Below are 27,677 nucleotides of genomic sequence, written 5' to 3'. Positions count from 1 at the left end.
ATTTAAACCAAACAATATCTTGACTTTCTGAGAATTTTTAGGATCTGATTTTAAGAAGTACTTGACAGCTATTTTATTTTAAACAATATACCTAGCATACTCCCAAAGTTCATATGAATAAAATTATTAGTCATGGTTCTAGATAACTCTGTATCTCAATGCTAGCAGTTAATCCAGGCTCTATTCTAAACATATCCTGTGTTTGCAAAGAAGAAAGGGTGATAGTCATTTATTGTCTCGCCCATAATATTTTCATGCCTCAAACTGCCTTTGGTCTCCTGGGTGCAAGGAGAATGGCCAGCCCTGTGAATTACCTCTGCACACTTTAACCAGCCCTGGTGTCCACAAGTAAAATCATTTCAGTATTTCAAATGCTCTTTCCTCCCCCAGGTACCTATTTTTCTGGTTGTATCACAACAGTGAACGTCTGAATGTGTCCCCCAAAGTTCATATGTTAAAATGTAATCTCCAGTGCAGCTGTGTGGTGAGGAATGGCTTTTAAAATGACAAATTGAGCTACCATTCATAAAATTTTATCACAGAAATGGGTTAGCACAAAAGTAGCATCTCCTTTAAAAATGAATTCATATTCGTGTTCATTCTTCTGTCCCTGTGTGCCATGTTTCAACTTATGATACAGCAAGAAAGACCTCCCCAAATGTATGTCCTCAGTCTTGGGTCCTAGCTTCCAGCACTGTAAGTCGCTGCTGTTATTTCTAATAGTTTTGTGTGTTGGTATGAAAAAACACAAAAGCAACTTCAAGAAGAAAAGGTTTGTCTTGGCTTACAGTTTGAGAAGAACATTCTATCGTGGTAGAAAAGGCATGGTTCTTGCAGTGAGGGAATGTTAATGTAGCAGGAGAATAGGAACATAGAAGGAGAGCAGAAACATAAGCAGGTAATTGCAAACAGTCTTTTACTAGTTTCTGGGTTCTTTCTTCTACCTTTCTTTACCTTTTCCCACCCTTTCAACACCCCAACACTAGGTAGGAGAGAAAACGGGATAGAAGGGAAAGGGGCAGCATTATTTTTGGACTTCTCTAACCTCCGTGGCCTCTCAGTGCCCTAGCAATTTATACGTTCTTTGGAAAGTTCCCAGAATTCCAAATGTCACACAATCTCATAAACTATCTGCACCTGGCAAAATCACTGCCCTGCTACAGCATGGGGAAAATCCTAGTCAACTGCTGTGGACAATCTGAAGCAGGCCCACAATCTCACACCCGAAATTAAAATAAAATAACATTCTTATCTGTTTTTTTTTTAAAGAGACCAAAATTCTCACTACAGGCAACATTGACAGCATGCTCCACATGAACCTATGGAAAACATTTCATATTCAAACTATAACTAAGAAATCTAAACTATGATATTCTGTTTATGAAACTGATTAAAACAAGCACATATCATTAGTGATATTATCCATGTTCTCAGGGTCGTTATTTTTGTCAGCGCAACAAAAGCAAGTATTGGACACAGACTAAGGCACAAAATTTTAAAATTTTATTAGTCCCTTGATAATTTGGTACAATATATTTTGATAGTATTTATCGCCTCCCCTAACTCCTCTCAGTTCCATCCTGCTTTAACTTTGTCCTCTCTCTCTCTCTCTCTCTCTCTCTCTCACACACACACACACACACACACACACACACACCCCAAGTCCAGTTCCATTTGTGCTGCCCATACATTCTTGTCTATGTGGCCTTCCACTGGAATGTAGGTCACTTAAAACAGGCACATTCTTAGGGGATTCCTGGGGTGGGGGGATGGGGTAAGGGGATAACATCTGATATATAAATAAAATATCCAATTAAAAAATAAATAAATAAATAAATAAATAAATAAATAAACTTACTCTCCCTTTCCCAACAATCAGTGGCCAAGAGCTCCTCAGGGGTAGGTAGGAATTTGTGTCTACCTCCCCTCTCCATGCTGGGATTTGGTCTGGCTTGGGCTTGCTCAGGCCATGAATATGTTGTCTCAATCACTGTGAATTCATGTGTAGAGCTGCCCTCCTGTGTCCAAACAGTACTCTTCTCTTTTACTCATTTACAACCTCTGGCTCTTACAATCTTTCTGTCTCCCTCTCCCCCATCCCTCAACCTTGGGGGGAAGGATCATGATAGAGATGTTCTATTTAGAGACAACCATTCTGTAGTCTCTTGTTCTCTGACCCTTGAAAATAGAAACTGCTCTGCTGAGGGCTGAGAATCTCACTAATTTATGGGGATGATAGGCTATGAGAAGCCGGTTTTATATCATATCCATTTAGCAGAACAGGAATACGTTTTTCCCTTTGGCTTATGACCTATCTAGTCATAGATTCTTGGTCCAATAATGGTGCTAAATATGAGTTTCATTTTGTGGAGCATGACTTAAATACAATGACAACCACTGTGTGACTGGACAGTCTATCAGGGATTTATCTTTGGATGAGACTGACCCCCACCCTCATTACCTATAGGATGTGGTCCTGTGGAATTTGCCCCATCCGTGTCGGCATGTCAACTAGTGTTGTCATTGTACATGTCTTGTTTAGGCAGCCACATTTTAGAAATTTCATGAATGCAGCTTCCCTTTATATATAGAAGAGACATTTAAAGCACAAAAGATCAATAGAGTGAGCTTATGCAGAAACTCCTAGTACATGGTACTTATATTTATTGGTCCTTTTCCTCTCCCCTCTACCATCCAGTTAACCCTGTTGTTCCTCTAGTCAATATATAGTAAATATTATTGTAAATATGATAGGGTTCTAGCAGGAAATGTGAAAAGTACATCTCAAGGTGTCTACTCTGGATTTCAATGTGAGGTCAACCTGGGTGACTATAAATAGAGAATGAACAAAGGAAATATGATTTATATTTACAATGGAATTTTGAGCTATAAAGAACAATGTCACATTGTTAAATATCACATGATCTCTTACTTATGGAACCTAGATTTTATACAGATACATAAAATCAAGTATGTGTATATGACATCAAACCAGAGTTGAAGCCGTCTAGAAGAATAAACAGAATTAACTGGAGGGTAGAGGAAAGAGGAAAAGGAGGGCATGGTATCAGGGATTATATCCAATATTATGTTCTTGTATGAAAACATCCTTATGTAAATCAGTATCATGCACAATGAATATAAGCCAATCAAAAATATTACAAAAATTAAAAAAAGTGTCTCTGAAGATTCTGTAAGAATCATCTCAGCAAAAGTTAATAGACTCATATGGATGTGTTACGTGTGTGAGAATCCAAGAGTTCTGGTCTCATTTTCTCTTGTCCTTTCACCTGTTCACTTTTATTGTACATAAAACTGGGATGCCATGTTCAAAACTCGTATTTATGGTACTCAAAAAGAATACTAATCCGGATGAGAATCATATATCTTATATTGAAATCATGGTTCATTTTATCAGGTAGGCATCTTTAAACTCTGTTTTAAAGATAACTGAGAGTAAACTGGCTATGGTGTGACAATGGGAGAGGAAGCTTTTAACGTGATGGGGACACTTGAGAAAGACTTGTGGGAGAGCTACGAATTTCAAGGAAGCTTGAACCAAGAGTTATTTTGAAGACACACCAGATAAACAAACCAAGTTCAGGTGCAGTCAACAAGGGTCCTTACAGATAACAGAACTAGTTAGCAGCCCACATTAAACAGAACATCAGTACATGGCCGACAGGTGTGTTCAGAAAGTGAGATTCGTGGAGGTTCCAGTTGAGTCAGAGGAAATATAGGCAGAAACTGAGAGGCGGCCTCAGATCGAAATCACTCAGATCATGCTTGGTTTGGGTTCATTTTCTCCTTAAAATTTGAATCGCAAGCCGATAAGAACTCAACAGGTGGCTTCCTTACGGCTGCCTAAAACACATATCATAAAATAAATATATAAGGTAAAAGAAATAAAAAGAAAAATTTAGGGTACTTTTTTGCTCTTTTTTTTCTGGGCAGGGGACAGCTGAACAAAACCAAGCCGCACACGATTTCTGCAGGCAATAGCCTGAGATGGACAGATTACAGTCAATAGCCTGTGCTGGGCAGGTTAGAGTTTGCATTCTCAGCTTTAGCTCCATGTAGGACTTTAGGAGAAGTTTCAGTGCCACCTTGTGGTAACATATTTGAGACCCAGGCTGAAGTCCCAGTTCTAGGCTGAGAATAAAGCTTGTGAACCAAGAGAAAAAATATTCTTTTTCAAAGAAAGAAAAAACAGAAACCAATATATATATATATATATATATATATATATATTTATATTAGACTAAGGAATAAGCAAACTATTTACTGACAGAAATTCTTTTATCAGAAATATCAAGAATATTACATTGTAGAGCCTCTTCTCAGTACACTGTGAATGCTTTATATGTACTAATTAAAGCTTTAAGTATTTAAGGTGTGTGTGTGTGCGCGTGTGTGTGTGTACACCTGTGCCATCACTGAGCCATCTCCCCCTCCCTCATGATGTAATATGTTCAGATGTGATGTTACCTCAGGTTTTCATCTTCTGTATAACTGAGATCCCTGGAGCTCTTTGTGAATAACAGCTACCAAAAACTACTGCTTGATACAATGAACATGGTGTACAGGCAGTTACACTGCTGGCTAGAGAATGATGGAAAGGGGAGCTCTTGTATATAACCTGCACTTTCAATCTATGTTGAGAATCAGAGTATAGGAATAGTTGAAACCTGTCAACATCAGACCTGCCCTCTTCGTTATATTATAGCCCACAGCAGAGAGCTTCACTTTTTGTATAAGTCTGTTACTGGCTATGGAATCTTGGTTCATGATATAGTTTACAGGAGGAAATACAAGGAAAAAAGGATAATTCTTGTGCAATTGAAAGCATAAATTTGGAATAAAAATGCCTCTGCTGATACTAGTTCAGCCATGTTCATTGCTATTCTATTTATGATAGCAAGAAACTAAAAACAGCCTAGATGTCCATCAACAGATAAATGGATAATGAAAATATGGTACAGTTACACAATGGAATGTTATTTGGCTCTTAAGAAAAATGTAATTATGACGTTTGTAGATAAATGATTGAAGAAAAAAAACAACCATACTAAGTGGGGTAACTTGGGACCCAAGAGACAAATATGGCATGTTTCTCTTTTATGAGGCTATTAGTTTTTAAACTTTAGACTCTAAATCTTAGGAAATTTTATTTCAATAAGGAACTAGAGAGGAGAAGGAGATCTTGCAGGGAAGGGAAAATAGAGTATCCTGTTATAAAGAGATAAGAAAAAGTATAATAGGATGATTAAAAAGGGGGATTAGAAAGGTTAGAATAAGGAATAAGGGGAGATATAACTAACATTGACTGCCATTTGAAAACACAATGGAAACTTACAACTGTAGACCTGTCCTCAAACAAATACATATATTAGAGGAATTTAAATGAAATCATTGTATAATGGGGAAGACAACGCCGCAGAGCACCAAGTAAAGTGTCCAGTGACAGCAATAGATTACAAATTGTTAAGTTATTGGGTAAAGAGATCCCATGAATGCCCCCCCTAAAAATTACTACTTCTTGGTAACACTATTGGATACCCTCCACAACATGATGGTAAGGTACTGTTGCCAAAGACATCATTTACTCATATCATCAAAGATGGAGAAGTTGAGAAGCTTCATCCTACTGACTAGTGTTCATAGTGCTGAGTGGCACTACCAGAGGAGACCAGTAATCGTCACTCTCATACAGCTATGATTCCTGGGACCTACAACAGTGACCTGTCTGCAAGATTCACTGGTGTGCTTTTGGTGAAAATATTATGGAAGTATTCAGGTTTGGGGGTGAAGTTAAGGACCCCTGTATGAGACAGAACCTACGTTTGGTGTTCCTAAAGTGGCCAACAACCTGACAAGTTTGTTATTCATGGACCTTATGGAGAAAACTACTACCACCATTTTGCTAAATGAGCAAAGCAATATAATGACTCCTAATGCCATATTGCTATTCCCATAGGTCAGTGCATCACTTAACCCTGATCCCTCCTCAGAGAAGTTTCATTTTACCATAGATAGTAATTAGCACAAAGACCCACAACTAAACAAGGTTTAGAGTGAGAGACTTTAGAAAACTCAGTCCTCAAAGCCTTCCTCTCAAGGCTCAGAGATCTGTTTGGAAGAGAAGGAGAAGAGAGACAAAAGTGATGGATGATTCCAAAGAAACAATGTCTTCCAGACACAACAGGACTCACAGAGACTATAACAACATATTCAAGTCCTATATAAGTTGAAGCCAGATAAAGTCGAGCAATGAGAATTGGAGGTGAACAAAACTTTCTACCCCTACTAAGAAGCTATTTGAAATTGATAGCTGCTGGTAAAATCAGCTCTAATAGAACATCGCTGACATACCACTACACACCATGACAGGCCGGTGGCAGAAGTAGTTGACTCACACAAAATAGACTCACTGCTTTTTGTTTTGTTTCGTTGTTGTCTTTTAGCTTTTTTGTTTGATTGATTGATGTCTGAGGTTTGGTTTTGTTTTGCTTTGTTTTAAGAGAAAGAATATGAAGGTGATGCACTGGGAGGAGCTGTGGTGGAGAAAAAATATGATCAAAAATTTTTTTCAAAAGGTTAAAAATATAAAAATATTAAAAAATAAATAAATAGAACACCTCTTTTCTGTTTTAATAACTTTTTAGTCTGGTCATGTTACCACTGGATCCAGCTATGTGTTGTTTATTTTACACAAGATTAGGAGTAGAGTATTATGCAGTATATTCTACATTTTTATCAATGTATACAAATCATAAAATAATGGGGTTCATGTGACATTTTCACACTGGAACATAATGTACTTCGATTGTATTCACCTGTTTGTTACCTCTAGTGCTGTTCTCCCATATTACCCTTTTCCTATTCCACAATAAATACACCTCTTCTATTTTTATATCTCTTCTCCTAGATTTCACATATGAGAGATTCTGAACAATACTTGGTTTTCTGAATCTGGCTTATTTCAGTAACATGATCATCATCGTCTTTCATTCTGTATATTTTATTATAAATAGCATGACTTAATTCTTCTTTAGGAATCAACAAAACTACATGCTGTGGGTTAGTGTGCCCGGGTATATACATATATCTATGAACGGTATCACAATCAACATAATGAATAACCTCATTGTTTTATACAGATTGGGGTTATATATAGGAATAGTATAGCTGTGTCACATGGTAATTCTATTTAGTTTCTTTTTCTTTGTTTGTTTCATTTTGTTTTGAGGATTTTCTGTGTAGCCATTTCCTATTAACTGAAATATTCCCTTCTAGATGAAAGAGAGAGGCTCATAAAGCTCCAGGGACTGATAATGTTCCAAGATGCTCAAGGCTCTTGCTGAAGATTGTCAAAGCAGCAAAAAGTTGCTGAGATAGGGAGACTTTCCTGAATGATGCCTGCATATGGTACAGGGAGCTACCGAGAGCTCAAGGGTAGGGTCCATGAGTCATCACCCTTGCTTGAGTGAGCTTTAAAGCGATGTGGCTGCGTTGAGTCATCCATGTCTCATAAATAAATCCCTATACTCTTATAAGCAACTCCAACAAACTCATCAATTAGCTCACCAAGCTAGACTTTGGTGGAATTTAGTCTGTTTTCAGTGCCTTATATAGGATGAATAGGCATCCGTTCAGGTCTCCCCAGGAAAAATTCATATATCAGTCTCCACACTAATTCTATACTGGCTACAGCAATTTACATTCCAACAGCTCAGTGCAAGATTGCTTCCTCCCCACTCACTTAATCCTTATTTATAATAGCCAGAAGCTGGAAAGAACCCATTTGTCCTTCAACAGAGGAATGGATACAAAAAATGTGGTACATTTATGCAATGGAGTATTACTCAACTATTAAAAACAATGAATTCGAGAAATTCTTAGGGAAATGGATGGAACTAGAAAATATCATCCTGACTGAGGTAATCCAATCATAAAAGAACACACATGGTATTCACTCATTGATTATTGGATATTAGCCCAGAACCTTGAAATACCCAAGAGTCAACTCACAGACCACATGAAGCTCATGAAGAAGGAAGACTAAGTGGGGGCGATTTGATCCTTCTTAGGAGTAACAAAACACTCAAGGAAGTAAATATGGAAACAAAGTGTGGGACAGAAACTGAAGGAGGGGCGGTCTGGAGACCATTCCACCTGAGTATCCGTCTCATGTGCTGTCACCAAAGCCAGACACTGATGTGGATATAAGGAAGTGCATGCTGACAGGAGCCTGATATAGCTGTGTCCTAAGAGGTCTGCCAGAGTTTGAAATATTCAGAGGCAGATGATCACAGCTAACGATTGAACTGATTAAGGGGTTCCCAGTGGAGGAGTTAAAGTGAAGACTGAAGGAGCTGAAAGGGTTTGCAGCCCCATGAGGAGAGCAACAATACCAACCAACCAGAGCTCCCAGGGTCTAAACCACCAGCCTGGGAGTACTTAGAGAGGGATCCATGGCTCCAGGTGTATATGTAAGGGAGGATGGCCCTGTCCAGCATAGGTGGGAGAGGAGATCCTTGGTCCCATGAAGACTGGACGCCATGTGTGGGGGAATTTAAGAGTGAAGAGGTGGGAGTGGGGGAGTAGGTAGGGGCACATCCGCAGAGAAGCAGGAGAAGAGGCAATGGGATAGGGGGTTCCTGGGCAGGGGCAGGGGGGAATGGGGTAAGAGGATAACATCTGAAATGTAAATAAAATATCCAATTTTTAAAAAGAAATAAAAGAAAAAAAGAAGAAGAGACCAGCATTACTGAGGTAAAATCTTCTGGGAAATGTTTTCTGAGAGCACAATGAAGCTATGTTCCACAGACAACCAAAGTTGCACCTCATGCTGTAGCTGGACTAGGTAATGTGTAAGAATCTCCTAGGTAGTACTGGTTTGGTCACAGAGAACAGCAAAGGCTTGGCACTATGAGAGGCCTTGGAAGGCCATTGATGAAAGTTCAGCTTCAGTTGTAGTTGATGGCTCAGGACTGAAAGGATCATGCAAAGAAATTGAGGCTTGGTGCCATGAACAGAGCCTATGAGAAGCTATTGGTGAAGCCTAATTGCAGCAGAAGACCCTATTCCAGTACCATGGGATGACAACCAAGAACAGCAGCAGTGGAATGGTGTCAACCGGAGCCCTGATGCAGCTCACCCTCATGGCACTTACTGTATCCCACTTTAGCTATTATTGGTTGTGGGTTGTTTAAATTGTTCAGGCATTTGTGTAGTTTGTTTTTGTAATGATTTATTATTTGTATTCTCTCTATAGAAAGGGATATGCTGTTTGTTGCTGGATTCTGAAGAGTAGTCCAGTCTGTCATTCATTGCCCATAAATTTTTCCAAACCTGTTGGTGGTGTTACTAACCTTACCAGATGGATACATGGATATTCATACATGCTCTCTCCAGTGACATAAGAAATAGTGAGCAACATGTGTCTCTCTCTGCCATTGGTGAGGAGAAGGTTCAGCAAGCAAAAATACTTGCTGCCAAGCCTGAGAATACATATGATAGAAAAAGAGAATGGACTCCTCTGCAGATTGTCGTCAACCTTAACGTGTGCACCTGAGTGTATGTACAACACACACACACACACTTAAAAGAAATACTATAAATACATAAGTAATACATGAAAAGGAACTAATAATTACCCTTGTTGAGCTGTGGGAAACTTCATATCTCAGTAGTCAGCCTGGCCCTGAATGTAACCCCAAGTTTCCCTCCAAAAGATCTTACTGGATTTTACCAAGAATACTTGGTATCTGTACTGGCTTGTTTTGTGCAAACTTGAAACAAGCTAGAGTTACCAGAGAGGAAGAAGACTCAGTTGCAGAAATGCCTCCGTAAGATCCAGCTGTAAGGCATATTCCTAAGTAGTGATGAATTAGGGAGGGCACAGCCCATTGTGGGTGGTGCCATCCCTGAGCTGGTGGTCCTTGCTTCTACAAAAAAGTAGGCAGAGCAAGCTGGGTACGCAAACTAGTAAGCAACACCCCTTTATAACCTGTGCCTCCAGACTCCAGGATTCTGCCCTATTTTTTGTTGTTGTCCTAATTTCCTTCAGTGATGTACTATGAAAGTGTAAGCCAAACAAACCCTTTCCTTTCCAACTCACTTTTTGGTCAGTGTATTCTCGCAGCTAATGAAACCCTAAGACAATAACACTTGTTATTTTGTAGAATTTTAAAATTTGCTTTTCTTGTTTCTCCCCATCCTCTAAGTCTGAAATGTGGATAAAGGTTATATAATTCTGACAACTGGGAAGAGAGTTAGGAGCCAGGCTTCTTGCTAATGCTGTAGTGTTTCATGGATCAGCACATAGATCAGCAGCACAGACCACACTCAAGAAGTTTGACAAGCATGTGTAGGAAAAAATGGACATGTCAAAAAGTATTTCAAGTGCATAGGTCTGAGAAACAGTACATGTTAGCACTGAACCTTGACATTGTCTCAAGAATATGATTTGTGCATCCCAGAGAAAGAGCCTGGCATGCTAATACATCATCAATCACATCAAAACAGAGCAGGCAATGCAAAAGTAGCCATGCATATCTGTAGCACTTCCTTCATACTCCACACTGTATGTCACATCCTCAGCCCAACAATGAAGACATCATCACAAGACACTGTCTTACTCAATGACAGTTCAGGAAATCTACTCGGCCATGGCTCTCTAAAACGGGCAATTTTTAAAGGTCATTACTGTTGCTTTGCTAAAATTAAAAATTAAAATTCTTTTTCTGGATCTGACCAGCCTTTGTTGGGATCCAGGATGAATCATAGACACTGGCAACATGCAAACTCCCATCTTACAACTAGAGTCCACAGTTTCTGATTGGCATGTCAGGTTCCCTATGTGATTTGCCCTGGACTCTTGCTTTGCTTCTTCTGTCCTTCATTCCAGAACCTGCCTGCCATTGGTTGCTTGTCAAAAGAAAGCCAGAATTGTTTCAAGTGGGCCACTTCCTGTGCTTTCAAACAGCTGTCAGATGGCTGTCACCATGTATTGATGCTCTGTGCCCCTGAAGCTGCGCCAAGCCTTGCTTCCCAAGCACCACAGCTGAACCACATGTGCTCCACTACCACAGAATCACCTCCAAAACAACTCCATCAGTTTCATCTGAAAACCTGTATCCCATGGAGTCTAACTTACTCACCTCCATGTGAGTTCAGTAGCTTTCCATCACTCTAACAAAATACCCAAAGGATTCAAACCACTTACTGCATATCTGAGAAGAAAAAGGAGAAGAGGGAAGGAGAGCAGAGTCCCACAATACACTCTGTGAACTCACCCATGTTGACCTAAATACTCCCCTGTAGGCCCAGCCTCCCACAAGTATTGACTTGGGGACCAAACCTGTAATGCATGAGCTATTAGGAGGCATTTGAAATCCTTTTCTGGACTCTCCACAAATCCTTGCTGCTGGGGAAGCAAGCAGAACCATCAAAGTATTAGAAAATTTCCAAAGACCTAAACTATAGTGTTCAAAATGATTAATTAAAGCCCTCACCAAAATATCTTGCATAAATTCAGAGTATTTTGGAATGTAACCTAATAGAAATCAACAGTAACAGGAGCCACAAATACAAGTGATAGTCCCTTGTAATTTCTTAGTAGTCAGATTATCAACAAAAAATGAAATTATTTTAACCTTTGTAGTTTTGGATTAACCCAATATATCCAAAATAATGTCTCTTCATAATAAAATCTAGCTTAAAATCTATTAAATAGAAATGTAAAATGAAATGTATCCTGATCTTTAAAATATAATGGATGGTGTATATTTTGTTTTCAGAACACACCTAAATTCTCATCCATGTTGTAGGTACTTAATAGTTATAGGTGACTGAGGGAAATGATATTGGGTGGTCCAAGCTAAATGGAGGACAATGACTTTTAAGTCATGTGGTGTAACCTCCTTGTTTGTCATTTTCAGAGATTTGGATGCCAAAACAATACATATTTTCCAAAGGTCAGACAATGAAGCTAGGGCAGAGCCTAGACCCTGAGACATTCAATTGTCTTGTCTGTTGTCTCTTAATGCTCTTTATCCTAAATTTAATGCAACTCTGCCACTAAAGGTTTCCATTTAAAAGTAACTATAAATGCATCAAACATATGGGCAATTATTTTTATTAAACCTTTAAAAAGTTAGACTTTTACAGTCAGCAAATTCTTTCTTGAATTTCCTTCTGATTTAAAATTCTCTAAAACAATTCTAAATTTTCATTTACTGTTTTATTTTATATGAGTAGTGTGTTTGTGTGTGGTATATTGTTCATTGGTATATGGGTACATGTGCCCAGACAGATACGTGTGGGGTCCAGGCGAATATGTTAAATGCCTTTCTCTATAGCCTAGGACAGGGTCTGTGACTGATCAGTATTGTGCTTGGGGTTTTTGTTTGTTTTTATTGTTGTTGTTGTCATTGTTGTTTAACTCTTCTCTCATATATTAAACCCCAGCTACAGTTTCTCCTCCCTTCCCTCCCCAGTCTCTCCCGGCCCCCATCTCATTCACCCAGATGCCCAATCCCCTCTCCACTCACACCTTCCCTCAGAGAAGAGCAGGCTTTCCAGGAATGTCAGTCAAAGAGGACATAACAAGCTACAATAAGACCAAGCACAGACCATGACATCAAGGCTGGACAAGGCAACCCAGTAGGAGGAAAAGGATTCCACGAGTAGGCAAGAGAGTCAGAGACAGCCCCTGCTCCCTCCGTTAGGATTGCCACAAGAACACTAAGCTACTAACCCATAACATACATGCAGATCTAGGTCAGACTTCTACAGGCTCCCCGACCTCTGTGAGCCCACATGAGTTCTGGACAGTTGATTCTGTGGGCTGTGTTCTCACGGTGTTCCTAGCCCCTCTGATTCCTGGGATCCTTCCTCTCCCTCTTCTGCAAGACTGCCCAAGCTCCATCTAATGTTTGTTTGTGGGATTCTGCTCTCATCAGTTACTGAATGATGTTTTTCTAGTCTCTCTGATAATTCTGCTATACCCTCATCCCAGAACACTCTGCAGGCAGGACAAACTGTAGGTTGAAGGTTTGGTATCTAGGTTGAATTCCTAATCCCTCCACTTGATGCTTTGTCTGGTTACAGAAGATGGCCAATTGAGGCTCTGGGTCCCTCATTACTAGAAGTCTTTGCTGATGTTACTTGAGTAGATTCAGGAATTTCCATTGAACTAGGTTTCCACCTTATCCACAAAATGTCCCCCAATTCCAATAATTTCTGCCAGTATTTTTCCCTCCATACTCCTATCTGATCCCTCCTGTTCTCAACTCCACCAGCCACAGTCCACCTTATAAATCTATTCTATTTCTCCTTCCCAGGGAGATCCTTGTGTGCTCCCCCAGGCCTTTCTGGGTCTGTGTACTGTAGCATGATTATTCTTTACTTTATAGCTAATATCTACTTATAAGTGAGCACATACCATGTTTGTCTTTCTGGGTCTGAGATATCTCACTCAGGATATTTTCTAACTCTATCTATTTGCCTGCACATTTCATGATGTCATTCTTTTTAATAGCTGAGTAATATTCCATTATGTAAATGTACCACATTTTCTTTTGCCATTCCTCAGTTGAGTGACATCTAGGTTGTTGCTAGTTTCTGGTTATTATGAATAAACCTGCTATGAATATAGTGGAACAAGTGTCCTTGTGGTAGGATGGAGCATTCTTTGCGTATATGCCCAAGAGTTGTATAGCCAGGTTATTAGGTAAATTGATTCTCAATTTTCTGAGAAAACACCATATTAACTTCCAAAGTGACTGAACACATTTGCACTTCATTCAGCAGTGGACTGTCCCTCTTGCTCCACTTCAATAGCATGAGCTGTCACTTGTGGTTTTGATCTTAGCCATTATGACAGGTATAAGATGGAATCTCAGTCATTTTGATTTTTTGTGCGTGTTTTTAATGTGAACTTGCCACAAATTAGAATCACCTAAGCAGGGAGCCTTACCAAAAGTGTCCTGATTGCCTAGATTGATGTCGGGAGACCCAGTCTGATTGTGGGTGGCACCTAATGATAGCAGCCCAGTTAGAAAGGGTATTTCAGAGAGAGGTTTAGCCTGCCCTTTGCTCATGGGGCCTTCCTCTTGCTACCAAGTTGATTGGCCTTTTGCCAGTTTGTTGCTACTAGGGCTAATTTCTTCACTAATAGCAGAATCAGAGTTTCCAAGCGTTTGCCAAGGAATAGGGAACAGTTGCTCTCCGGGGACTTCCAGGCCTCCTAGCACCAGAATGTGACTTTAGAGGCAAAGGTAGGTTGGTTGTCATTCCCAGTGGGAAACAGCTATTCTTGGACTACTCAGTCTGTTGAGATATTCCTCCTCAGGGACCAAGTACCTACCAGGTTGTCTGTCTCTGACCACCCTTATTACTCTAAAGAGTGTGTGTGTGTGTGTGTGTGTGTGTGTGTGTGTGTGTGTGTGTGTCACAGTTCAGAGAAAAGTAGAAGCTTGCTGTCTCATCTAGAATGATAGGCCAGCAAGCCCTTGCATCCGTCTCTATTCTCCAGCATACATCCACAACCATTTAACCTGGGTATTGGGGATATCCGGGGCCTCATGATTACATAGCAAGCATTCTTAGCCACATGGTCATTTCCATAGGCCTAAATATTAACTAATTCGCCACCACATCTGTAAAGAAAAAAAAAAAAGAAACTCTAATTCACAAAATGGGAGTTCATGGGTGATGTCACCTCACCATGACTCAACTAGGTTTATGCTTACTGCTCAGTGATTTGGAAAACCACCTCATGTATTTCCTTCAGAAACTACAGTGGACATGATTTTTTAATCTGTCTTACAGATGACGTAACTGAAGCTTAATGAGGGAAATGAGCCCAGTTCAAAAAGCTAATGATGTATAAAAGCCAGCGGCTAATGGATGACAATAGTCAGGAACAGAGCTGCAAAACAGATCTTAGTAATGACTTCAGATTCATGTTCCCAGCCACAAAATTACAGAAGTCGACAGAGATGAAACACGGGGCTCCTCTATTGTGACATAGTCCAATGCAGGAGTATTTCTGGTGAGTCCGATCTATTGTTCCACCAGAGATGAAGATTTCTCATAGATTCATCTCATCCTGTGTTCCATGGAGATTAGCTGTGAGTCCCAAGGCTCCTTTGGCAGCAGGCTTATTTCTACCCACTGATTGTCTATTCTGTTCAGAAGCCATTTATACAGATTGAATTCCACTCCCAATATGCTTTGTAAGTTTGGGGTCAATGACTTTATTCTTTAGCTCTGTTTTTCAGTTATCCTCACCATGTTTGACAAAATGAAACCACAGAAAATATATCTTACTCTTATGGTGTTTGATCTGCTTTCACACATAAATGATTCCTGAAAATGTGTATTAAATCCTCTTCCATGATTAACTTCTACAAATTTAAGCAATATCCATGTGGGAAAAGAATTCTGATCCTCAGAGGAAAAGAATATTGCTTTTAGGATTTTAGGACTCCTGGACTCTACCCTGTTGACTGTGATTAATGTGGCAGGCCACTGTGGATGGTGCCAACCTGGGCTGGTGGTGCCATAACAAAGGAGACTGGGAAATCCATAATGAACAAGCTAGTAAGCAGCACCCCTCCATGGCCTCTGCATCAGCTCCTCCCGCCAGGTTCCTGCCTTGACTTCCTTTGATGATGAACTCTGTTGTATAAGGATAAGTGAAATAAAGTCTTTCCTCCTTCAAGTTGATTTTGGTCATGGTGTTTCATAAAATCAATGAAACCCTAATTAAGGCAGAGATGCTAAATAATTTCTGAAAAGATATACAATACCTTACCTGTGTATTTAGCATAAGCATTCTTATGTTGATAGGATATGATATTTGATAGATTAACACATAACTTAAAAACTTGGTTGGCGCAATAGTTCAGCTGATAAAGGTGGCCTCTGACCTTCATATGTAAGCAGTGGTATGCATATGCCCTCCCACATACAAAAATGCAAACAAAATAAATAAGTAAAAATGTAATAAAAATCAAAGAAATCATGGATGACTGATGAAGAAAGAAAGAAGCAATAAATAACAAATTGAGTTTCTATCATCCTCTGGCCTACAGCACTGAACATCCATAGTATCAATGCTCTCCAGCTGCTCACGGGTGCTTTATTTTGCAAATATTGCAGCTTATCCCTTACCCCAACCCACAGGGAGCAGTCAGATACTGAGCAGTGAGTCCATGCCAAACGAAAATAAGGCAGCTATGTTTGCACAACATCTAGCTCCAGGAGATTGAAGTCATAGTGTTTCAGATCTATGAGCTGTCTAGAAAACTGTAAGTGAAACATGCCACCATGATGCCATATTGATGTCTGTCTTCAAGGAGTGCCATCTACCCAAAACTAATGGAAATACAGTTAGCACTTCCCTTTTGAAAATTAATTTTCCAAAGTAACTAGTGGTAGTTTTATGAAAATTGATGTTTTTTTCTCCTATCTGAAGCAATTAATAATTTCTAATTGTCTTTTCAACTCATTCTCCGTATGTGTTGTCTGTGTAGACTATTTTGTGTTAGCTGAGGAAAATGCTCACAGAAATGGACTATGATAATGAGGTCCTTCAGATACACTCAGCTGGGGCCCACAGGCTGCTGCATCCTAGGATAGCCATCAATGCATCCAAAACTCCTCAATAAAATTACTTAAAGTGGTTTGCCTGTTTTAGCAAACTTGTGTTTTTGACCATGAATTTTGTAGATGAGCATGATACGCTATACTATCAAAGGCTGGGCATAGGTGTAGGGAGATGAGTCAGTGGATAAAGAACTTGATGCACAAACTTGAGGATATCAGGTTGAATCTCCTACAAAGTTCAAATAGTATGCAGGCACATGAGTAGGTGGTTGTGGAAGCAAGTGCCAATAATCCCAGCACTGGATTCCCAGAGCCTCCGTAGCCTATGAATTCACCTAGAAACACTGGACACGCTGTGATTCACTTAGAGTAACCAGATAGTACTTTGTTATACTATAAATTACTTTAGGACTTTATTTGAATTTATACCATTCCTGCTGGGTTGCACATGATGCCAAAGGAGTGTTCTGAAAGGAATTTACTCAATACCTACCAACATGGAGAAAATGGTCAGGCAGTCAGAATCATGACTCCTAAACTTTTGTTTTGAATGGTAATATTCACCTGAGAAATGTGGCCTCTGTGAACAAGGGAAACACAACAATGTCAATGTAAGAAAAATTATGAAATCTACCTGCCTTATTTGGGAAAAATAATTTTGAACCAGTTACAGTCAACAATAAATATAGTTATAATCTAAACAAATATAATTTTGAACCAGTTATATATATAACAATATAGTTATAATCTAAACAGAAATATAACTATGACAAAATTTTTTACATATCAAATCAAGTAAAAGATTGCATATATAGATAGCCTATTGGCTTAGCTAGGAAATATGGATAATACTTGATTTCAAGGTTGAGAACTTCTATATAACCACACTGATAGCAGTTCAACTCTAGGTAAAACTTTTAACAACTTAGATAGTTCCAGAATGGATTACTTTATGTAGCCACAAACAAAGCAACATTTTGAGAAAAATTTAGGGACTTCAAAATAAGTGCTATAAAATAGCAAACATATTTTAAGTAATAAGAAAGAATATAATTATGGCAAAAAAGCTGACGTAAAATGTCCTGAAATATATTGACATAGCAGTCTACACTCAGTATTTCTGCCCAAAGCTGTTCTAAAAGGATACATACTTAAGGATAGCATATTAAGATCTAAACCTACAACTTTGCAATAGTTTAAGATATAATATTAAAGAATTTTATATATAGTTGTGGTGAATTGTATACGCTTGGCCGAGGGAGTGGCACGATTAGAAGGTGTGGCCCTGTTGGAGTAGGCATATCCCTGTAGGTGTGGGCTTTAATACCCTCATCCCAGCTGCCTGGAAACCAGTATTCTGATAACAAACCAGTAAGTAGCATCCCTCCATTGCCTCTGTATCAGCTCCTGCTTCCTGACATGTTTGAGTTTCAGTCCTGACTTCCTTTGCTAATGAACAGCAATGTGGAAGTGTAAGCCAAATAAACCCTGTCCTCCACAACTTGATTCTTGGTCATGATGTTTTGTGCAGGAATACAAATCCTGACTAAGACAATAGTTACTAAAATATTCTGGAATACTTTTCACGGCATTGGATATGTTAAGAGAAGAAGTAAAATGAACCTAGGCATGCTTGTGATCTAAACTATTATTTTTAAGTTATCCTTAACTCTCAAAGTGTTCCAAAAACTTAAGTGCAAACATGTGCTGAAGGCTAAAGAACACCCACCAAAACCATTCTTAATTCTCTCATATTTGAATCCTGCCGAATTATCCTTTTGGTATATGTTTCTGGCCCTAGGTCTTGTGGGGACATCTTAAAATAAGAAAACAGTACAACTGAACTTTTTGTTATTATAAATCCCAAGATATAGCCTAAATTATATGCCCCCTGGGAGTAGAGAAAATCATTCAAAGAGTGCACTGAAGTGCAGTTTATTTTTCAAGTATGGTTCATCTCTCCAGATAATTAAAGTTATTTTAAGTATATTTCTCAAAGATTTTTTACTCTACTCAGAAAGAAAATAATTTACAGTCTAGTTTTTTGTTTCCTTGCTTTGACCATAGAAACAATATAAAATTAACCTCTAGCTGTGTGATCAGCCCAGCGAAAAGCTGTACAGAACAGCTTTGGATCCAGCATTCACTGTTCTAGACCTTTGTCTATGGAGTCAAACATGCTTTCAGGAGCTCTCTGGAGACTGAAAGATTACAGTTTCTAAAACAGTCAATTTAAATAGGAGAGTGTATGTAAGTGCTTTTAAAACCCAAGGCTGATTTTTAATATGTGGAAGCACTGAAAGTTGGCAAATGAATCTGAGTAGGTATAAGATTAAAATACTTTCTAAAAGTATGCTGAGTTTAGAAGAGGATCACTGCTAGAGATATGTTGTCGTCTCTGTCATCCTTAAGATCTGGAGCAAGGGCAACATTCACTTCTGGATTTGATGACACCATAAGCTGAGTTTCTGTGTTACCACACAGTGCAAGAACAACCCTTGTAGAAATCAACACTATCTTTATTTATTTGTCTGCATTACAGTCTAATGATAACAAAAGCCTGGTAGCAGTTAATCAATTTCTTATACCATAGAACATTTTCCAAGCATCTAGCACAAGTTTTGTCTCAACTGTGATAAGTCAAATTGATTCAATTTAATTAAGAAGCATTTATGCAGTGCCCAACTGTGCATAGCACTGTATGAGATGTATAAAAGAATGAGAAGACATAATCTATGTTCCTATAGAGCTACAGTCTGGATAGGAAAGATTATCTATGCATGTAAGAATCAGTAACAACCATAAAAAAATCACAGAAAATATATAGATGCTATGCTGAGGACACAGATACAAGATTCTAAGGAATCTAGTTAGGAGAGTGATTGGGACTAGGTGCCAATCTGGAGAAAGTAATTGGAGAAACTGAGTCAAGAACTAGCAAGAGAACAGTATGATCATTCCATGGCCAAGAGAAGATTAAAGAGAAGGAGTAGGTTAAAGGGCACCAAATTCAGCACATTAACTGCAGGAAATAAAGTTTGGCTTAGCTCTGGAAAGGGATGCTGTGAGTTAGAAGATACTACTGAGGTCACAGCACAGCACAGGACAAGGAGGGCACTGAGTGCTATCATTCAGTGAACTCAAACTTTAGATAAACATGCTTAAACATGGCTATAATCTAAAGCTTTAACTAAAGGCCTAGTCTCAACAAAACAGCAAAATCAAATACAGACAATAGTCTAAATTCAAGAGAATTTATCACTGAGGGTTCAATGAGGAGAATCTGACTGGACAGCAGTCATTTATGCTTCCTTCTTTCCTTAAACTCATAGAGATCCGGTTTGTCTAAGAACCTCATGCCTCCTCTTAGTGATAAACTATTGTTAAGTCAACACTGCATAGAATATCAAATCACACAGTGACATTTCTCCTGAAAATCCTCATTCTTCTCATGCTGAATCCAGCTGCAGATACAAAAGTGCTGGTATGAGGGTTGGCCTCATAGGTATAAAGATGAGAGAGAGAGAGAGAGAGAGAGAGAGAGAGAGAGAGAGAGAGAGAGAGAAGAATATGTTTTAAAAGTGGGCCAATTCTCATAAAATTCATATTTTATGAATGTGACATTTATATAGGTGAGAATCAAGTCAGCACTACCAAGCCTGATGAATTAATAAGAAAAAATAGTTCACACAAAACAGTAAGTGAATGATCATGAGTGCTTCATGCAGATAGTTCCAAATTTAGAGGGGAAAGAATGTTGTAATAGCTCTCCTTCCAATTTAAGAAATTAAACCAGTGTGTAAGAAAAAATCCATATGAGGAAATGTTGACATTTTAAAAATATCCTATCAATTTTACCCAGTAATTTGTATCACTATGTCACATGTTCATTTAAACTCCATTTGTTTGAGAACATGTCAGGGAAGTGAGAAAGTGTCAGAATCTGGAGAAATACACAATATGGTGAAATTCTTTTTGCTCAAAGAAGGCTGATGAATCCTTGATAGATGGTCATGACCTTGGCCTTGATGACGCATCAGCCTTGATGGTGCATCGGTGGTGGAACACAGAGCAGCAGTTCCCTGGTATTCGTTCACTGGCCCCAGCTTAGTCCATACAAAGATGGAAGTGAAAAGTACTTCTGGGAACCACCCAGGACATTTGATAAAGTTACTGGCCACCAGCAGCTGCAGCTGTTTAAAACAACAGAGAGAGAAAGGTCGATGAAAAGGGCAAAATGAAAATTTAGCTTTCAGGTCACATAATGGTTCTAAATGAGGTGCTTCAACATCTGTTATCTTCCCAATTTGTTCTACTTTATAACAGTATTTGGAATTTTATAGTTAAACTATCTCTATGCCATTTTACAAAGTTCTCACAAATGTTAGAGAATACTTATTTGGCAATACAGTTTAACAATTAATATAGAAACCCATTGTTTTCAGATAAGAGTTTCTTTTTGTCATTAAGTACTCAGTAGGCACATTTTGAGTAACTGTAAACATGATGGGAACCAGATAATTACCATATTATACATTATACCATTATTTTAAGCAATGAAGATAATAGTAAATCTTAACTAGAATTTGTGTCATAGATGGAACTAGAAATTATCATCCTGAGTGAGGTAAGCCAATCACAAAAGAACACACATGGTATTCACTCACTGATTATTGGATATTAGCCCAGAACCTTGAAATGCTCAAGATGCAACTCACAGGCCACATGAAGCTCATAAAGAAGGAAGATCAAGTGGGGATGATTCGGTCCTTCTTAGAAGGAGCAACAAAATACTCAAGGGAGCAAATATGGAGACAAAGTGAGGGACAGAAACTGAAGGAGGGGCCGTCTGAAGACCACTCCACCTGAGTATCTATCCCATGTGCAGTCACCAAAGGTAGATGCTGATGTGGAAGTCAGGAAGTGCATGCTGATAAGAGCCTGATATGGATGTCTCCTCACAGGTCTTCAAGAGTCTGACATATTCAGAGGCAGATGCTCACAACTAGCCATTGAACTGATCATGGGGTTCTCAATGGAGGAGTTAGAGTGAAGACTGAAGGAGCTGAAAGGATTTGTGGCACCATGAGGAGAGCAACAATACCAACCAACCACAGCTCCCAGGGTCTAAACCACCAGCCTGGGAGCACTTAGGGAGGGATCCAGGGCTTTAGCTGAATATGTAAGAGTGGAGGGCCCTGCTGGACATAGGTGGAAGAAGAGAACCTTGACCTCATGAAGGCTGGACGCCCCAGGGGGGTGGGAATTTTGAGGGTGGGGAGGTGGGAGTGGGGGGGGTAGATAGAGGTTACATCCACAGAGAAGAAGGAGGAGGCGTGAGGGGATTGGGGGTTCCTGGGTGGGTGGGGGATGGGGTAAGGGGACAACATATGAAATGTAAATAAAACATCCAATAAAATAAACTTAAAAAAAAGAAAACAATACTTTCCACTCACAATTTAAAACACTACCTGGTAAGATTAAGTTCTATAGAAGCTATCGAGATGTTTCTAATCCTTCATGTCTTGCAAAAACTAGGCAATGTTCATCAATCCCCTGAGGCAGACTGCATCCCAATAGGTAAACACTCTCCAAGTAATTGTGTGGATTAAGCAGAATCATTATGAATAAAAATAAACTCACTGCTCTCTTGACATAGGAGATAATATTTGCCTAGACTCTGAAGGTAAGTGCACTGGATTGAACAAACAGCCTTTGGGAGGGAGTATGTATGCCTGCTATGAAGGAGAGATCAGAAGCACCAGTGATTTTGGAAACAGAAAAACCAACAGGTAAACAAGAAACTTGTCAGTTTGACCAAACAGAAATCCTAAACCATTGGAGGGGAAAAAATGAGAAGCAACAGAATTTACACAGAAAAATCTCCAAAGGTATGAGAGTTGGCAGGAACAGATTCTTCTAGCAATGAAGAACCAAGATAGATATGGGGTTTTTGGTATCGAAGAGGCAATTAGAAGAAGGTTGCACATGGTGTTCCTGAAGGAGTACATGGTACATGGCAGTAAGCCCAGGGCTTTAGAGGCTGAAGCCAGAGGATTATGAATTCAAGACTCAAGACCAGTTTTGAGATGCATTGGAAGTCTGTGCCAGTCTGAGCCACATAATGAAACTTTATCTCAGAAAACAAAACAAGAAAGTAATCACAGCCTCAGATCAATTCCATCCTTAGTATCAGTAGATAACTAACTTCCTGTACTGACAGAAGATGGATGGGGTTTGGGGGTGGAAGGGGAAAATTTAAAAAAAAAAAAAAAAGAAAAATATTTACTATCTAGAAAACTACAGAGAGTACCAAAGAAAAGGCATGAAGCTTGTGTGAATGATTTATAAGCTGAAAGTTGAGACCCATGTCCTTGTCCACACCATTTTGCTAAGCAAACCTGTTTTGCAGGCTGAAGTTTTACCCTGACTTTCAAGGATATCTAATGTACCTGGGAAGAAAACCTAAAAGATACTGGCATGGGGTTCCTGAAGGTCTTTCTCCATAACCCTTACACATACTCAGATTTACAAACTTGCTTAGTATTTAGGATGCCCAGAGCCACAGATAGGCTGAGGACAGACTGTAATGCTAACAAATGTGGGAGGAAGACAGAGCAGCTTCAAGTAAGGAGACTATACAAATAATGAAACTTCAAAAAGGGGAATGAATATTTTCACAAAGACAAGATGCTGTCACCTTTGGGAAGACTGGGATGCCATTTAGACACTAAGATGGTTTAGCAAAAGTCAAATTATGATAGCTGATATGAAAATACCAAAAGAAAAATTGAAAATTAAATCTATGGAAACAGCAATTGTTAAAGCAAAACAAACAAAAACAAAAGCAAACAAACAAAAAACAGACTATTATAAATAAAATAAGAATTTAAATAAATGGTCCAAGATGTCAAATATTAAAAATACCACACATAGAAAATGGATGGAAAGAAGTTACTAACAAGTAACTCCAGAAAATTCCACACAGTTAAAGAACCTGAGTTTCCAAAGTCGAATGGCCCACTGATAAGAGTACAAATAGATAGATTTGACAGAGATAGATTATGCAAGAGTATGATTGGAAGAGTAGCAGAAATTTAGATATTAGATTGGTGAAATATAGAAAAATATTAATCTTAAGAAAATTAGTATTGTGAAAAAAATCACATTCCAACCCAAATAAGTACATACAGGCAGAGTGCTTAGAGAGTAGATCTGAAAGAGCCAAATCCTTCTTTCCACTGTAATCAATTATTAATTGATAATAAAGAGAAGAGCTCAAGAAACAACAACAAAAAATTGCAATTTGAAGATGACTACCTCAAGATCCAAGTAACAGAGCTAGAATTGTGTCTTGCTGTAGTTGGGTTTGGGATGCTGAGAATGGGGCACAGCCGTCTAAAATAGGGATGAGGTGCTGTTGTAAAGGAGTTCACAATAATGAGCAATTCTTCTGCAGTGCTCCTATGTAGCTTTGGCTAGGAAAAGACCAGAGCATGAAATGTGCAGCACTGCCATCTCTCATGTCAGCTCCTTGTCATTGATGCTATGTTTCTGAGTGCTTCAAGAAAAGAATTATTTCTAAAACGTTAAGCTTAAAGGAGACAAGAAAGCAATGTCTTGTGTCATGCTCTTTGGGACCATCAGGCACCTTTCCCCTTTCCTTTAACTTCTGGGCCATCCTCAGTGCATTCTGTGTACACTGGGGAAGTTGAACAAGTCTACCTCCTGTATGGGACAAGTCCTCACAGGCTGCAACCACTCACTCTACTGTTGCCCAGATCCAATGAGTGGTTCAGAGGGAAATAGTATGACCCAAGTAGTCTTATTCTAAAATGAGAAGATTCCACAGGATTTCAAGGAGAGAAATCCCTTGTTTCCACGAAGCTATTCAAGTTCATAGCTCAGTTCTCTTAGGAGTTACAGTCTGTGGGCGAGGACTTGGAAGTGAATCAAATACAACTGTGGTACCAGTCAGCTGCAGTGGAAGCAGCCTGTTCTTGATTGGTTCATATGGAACTGGGCTTCATGCTGAGCACATTCTAAGTGCTGGATCTAAAGTACCAGCTAGGCCTCAGGATTCAGATGTGATGGAGGATGGAGAAGAATAGCAGTTTCAAGGTCGCTTAGGCTAAATAGTGTAAGACACCAGAGTTTAAGAAAACATCCTGAGCAACTTAGATTTTTATCTCAAAATTTCATTAAAAATCAACAATAACAACAACCGTAAAAACCCTAGTTTTTGTTTTTAAGGAAAGACATATGGAATTTCAGACCAGAGACAGAACTTGCTCAATACATATGAAGCCTTAGAGTTTTAACCTTAGAGGGTCTTGTTCATGTAGTTTAATAAATGTCTCTTTTTAAAAATTAAATTGACTTAAGTTGAATATTTTCAAAATTACTTACATGAGGTTAAAGTTCTCTGATAAAGAAATAATTTTAAGGTTCAGAATGAAGTTATAAGTAAAGTTAGGAACTTGGAAAAGATTTTCACTGAGGTTGTGTGGTATCTTTGTGCTCTTATTGTGATTGGTGTTTGCCAATATAAGTGGCCTTTATTTGAATAACTTTTCCCTGTAGTGAAAAGGGGATCAGGTGTAGCCCTACCCCTATGGACACACAAATCCTAGGTGTAATATCGTGGAATAGTGCCAGTAAATAAAAATGCCTATATGCCCAGTAAATTTGCAATTTATTTTTCTTACTATTTACAGCACATGGCTGGGTACATCTGTAGATGTAGATGCAGACACTCAGCAGTTGGAAGGTCAACTGTATTTTAAACACTGAAGAGGTTTTAAAAGCAGCTAAGGTACAGTGTTAATCCTAGCTTGCTTGTTTGTTTGTTTGTTTGTTTGTTTATTTATGAAGGCCAAGGCAAGAAGATTGCAAGTTTAAGGAGTGCCCTGGTGACAGACTGTGTACAAGGACAGCCTGGGAAACACAATGAAAGCCCAGGCAAAAATAATCAAATAAAAAGAGGGTTGAGATTAAAGTTTTGTAATACCACACTGGGTTCAATCCTCAGAGCTATGAATATAATAAAAGTGAAAGGTAATGGGGTAGAACAGAGTGACAGCAAAGATGGCAACTTCAGAAGAGGATTCCTTTGGTAATCTCCCAATTTTCCTGCGTATAAAGTTAGAATGAGCCCTAACATACTTGCTATTTGTACACAAGGAGAAAGTATTCATAGTTTTCTGTCAGTTGTTAAGATCACCTTTCACTATACTCTTGAAATTTTCCATTCCTTTTTTACCTCCTCTCATGGAAGAGAAACCAATGCCTCAGATAGATGCTTAGGAAGATCTGAGACAATGGATGGTGGGAAGGTTGGGATGACCTCCAAGGGCAATGATGCCTGGCCATCAAACACCTCATGGGGAGAACAAGAGAGTACTGTTAGAAACACAGAACAGCCAAACAAAACCGCGTCTCCAACCTGCTCGAGCAGCTGCCATTTTCTTGTTTCGCATTTTGTTCTCCAAAGCTTGCTATACAATAAAAAGGAGAGAAGAGTACATTCAGATTTCCTCTACTTGACATTGGTAAGTATGTTATAATATACTTATATAAAATAGATACATGTATATATATAAATTTATATATATAAATTTAAACATGCATATGTAATTTAAATCATTTATATTATACCTGTTTCATCTTCTTTTTGAGATCCAGATTTGCTGCTTTCTGGCCCTTGGCAGTAGCATTGAGATAATAGATGGTCAAACTAAAGTTAAAAATAGAATAGGATAAAATTTACATCCTTTCTCAGTTTCCCCCAATTCTCCTTAAGATTATATTTACCAACAACAGCCTAAAAATGGACATAAGGTACTTTGTACTCAACAGGTAATATTCTGCAAGTAAGAACTGAAGTCCGGAGAAGTAAAGACGTGTATGCCTAGAACCCAGATCTCACTATGCACAGTTACTTAGGAGAGAGGATGAAACAAGAAGTCTTTATGTTCATTGGCTAGGCTTCATTGCAAGTTCAAGACCAGGTTGGGAAACTTAGTGAGATCTTGAGGATATAGCAGCAGTTGTCTAGGATAAATAAAGCCATCAGTCCAATCCCTCAATATTATGGATATAAAGTATAGTTAAAATTATACAATGAATAAGATAAAGTCAGTCTGAAGGTTTTTGATCTGCCACCTAGTATCATATCCACCATTCCATAAGGGCTAACATTAGCATCTTGGAAGTGTATTATTGTCAATTTAAATTCTAATCACATCTACCTTCTGAACAATGGCAATAGCAATAATAAAAGTGGCAAGTCTGGGCTGGTGAGATGGCTCAGTAGTTAAGAGCACTGGCTGCTATTCCAGAGATCCTGAGTTTAATTTCAGCAACCACACGGTGGCTCACAACCATCTAGAGTGGGATTTGATGCCTGCTTCTGATGTGTCCGAAGACAGCTACAGTGTAATCACATACATAAAATAAATAAATGTTTTTTTAAAAGAAGAAAAAACTGGCAAGTCTGGGGTAGTCCAGGCAATGTGTTGAATACCTTGAACTTCCATGTTTGGCCTTCAGCTTTTACAAATAAGAATACAATCCTCAAGGGCATAACTTCATTAACATGATTTTTCTCCCATAGGAACACTGTTGGCATTTTTCCCTCCCTCAAAAAGAAACTGTTTCACTGACGAATAATTTTGGATTTTAAATGACATTTACAATTCTAGAAAAAGCAAATTCCAGCTCAAGTATTCTGGCAAAATAAATATCATCTTCTCTTAGGGCAAAATAAAGCAGCAAAGGACATTACAATAAAGAAGAAAGATGGCTGGTACTGGCCTCCCTGCAAATAACTGGAGCTTGAACACATTTTCTCTGCCCACCCACATGCCAGAGAATATCCTTTATGAGCCATCTGGTGTTAGCAGCATAATTATTGACATGGTTTCGTTGGGTTTATTTCTTATGTGGCTAGCTAGAGACTGCCTGAAATTACATACATGAAAACATCTGGGGCAGTGACTGGCATGAAAGTCTCTCTCTCTCTCTCTCTCTCTCTCTCTCTCTCTCTCTCTCTCTCT

The 27,677-nt window shown here is 38.8% G+C and overlaps 1 protein-coding gene across 2 annotated transcripts in view; it reads right to left on the bottom strand.

The window, feature by feature from the left end:
* Positions 1-19,123: 19,123 nt before the first annotated feature.
* Tmc1 (transmembrane channel like 1) overlaps positions 19,124-27,677 on the bottom strand; it is a 157,619-nt gene continuing 149,065 nt past the window's right edge. The window contains exons 19-21 of one of the 2 annotated variants that reach the window (XM_028764094.1): positions 26,278-26,356; positions 26,066-26,117; positions 19,124-20,813 (exon numbers count right to left, since the gene is read on the bottom strand). In XM_028764094.1, coding sequence (XP_028619927.1) covers positions 20,791-20,813; positions 26,066-26,117; positions 26,278-26,356 — 154 coding nt within the window. In that variant the 3' untranslated portion in view covers positions 19,124-20,790. The remainder of the gene's footprint in view (positions 20,814-26,065; positions 26,118-26,277; positions 26,357-27,677) is intronic. The other variant, XM_028764095.1, reaches the window with a different exon arrangement.

The sequence above is a fragment of the Grammomys surdaster genome, unplaced genomic scaffold, assembly GCF_004785775.1.
Source record: "Grammomys surdaster isolate TR1022 unplaced genomic scaffold, NIH_TR_1.0 141, whole genome shotgun sequence".
Taxonomy (NCBI): domain Eukaryota; kingdom Metazoa; phylum Chordata; class Mammalia; order Rodentia; family Muridae; genus Grammomys; species Grammomys surdaster.
The sequence above is the reverse complement of the archived record's forward strand: the minus strand, read 5'-3'. Positions and strand labels throughout refer to the sequence as shown.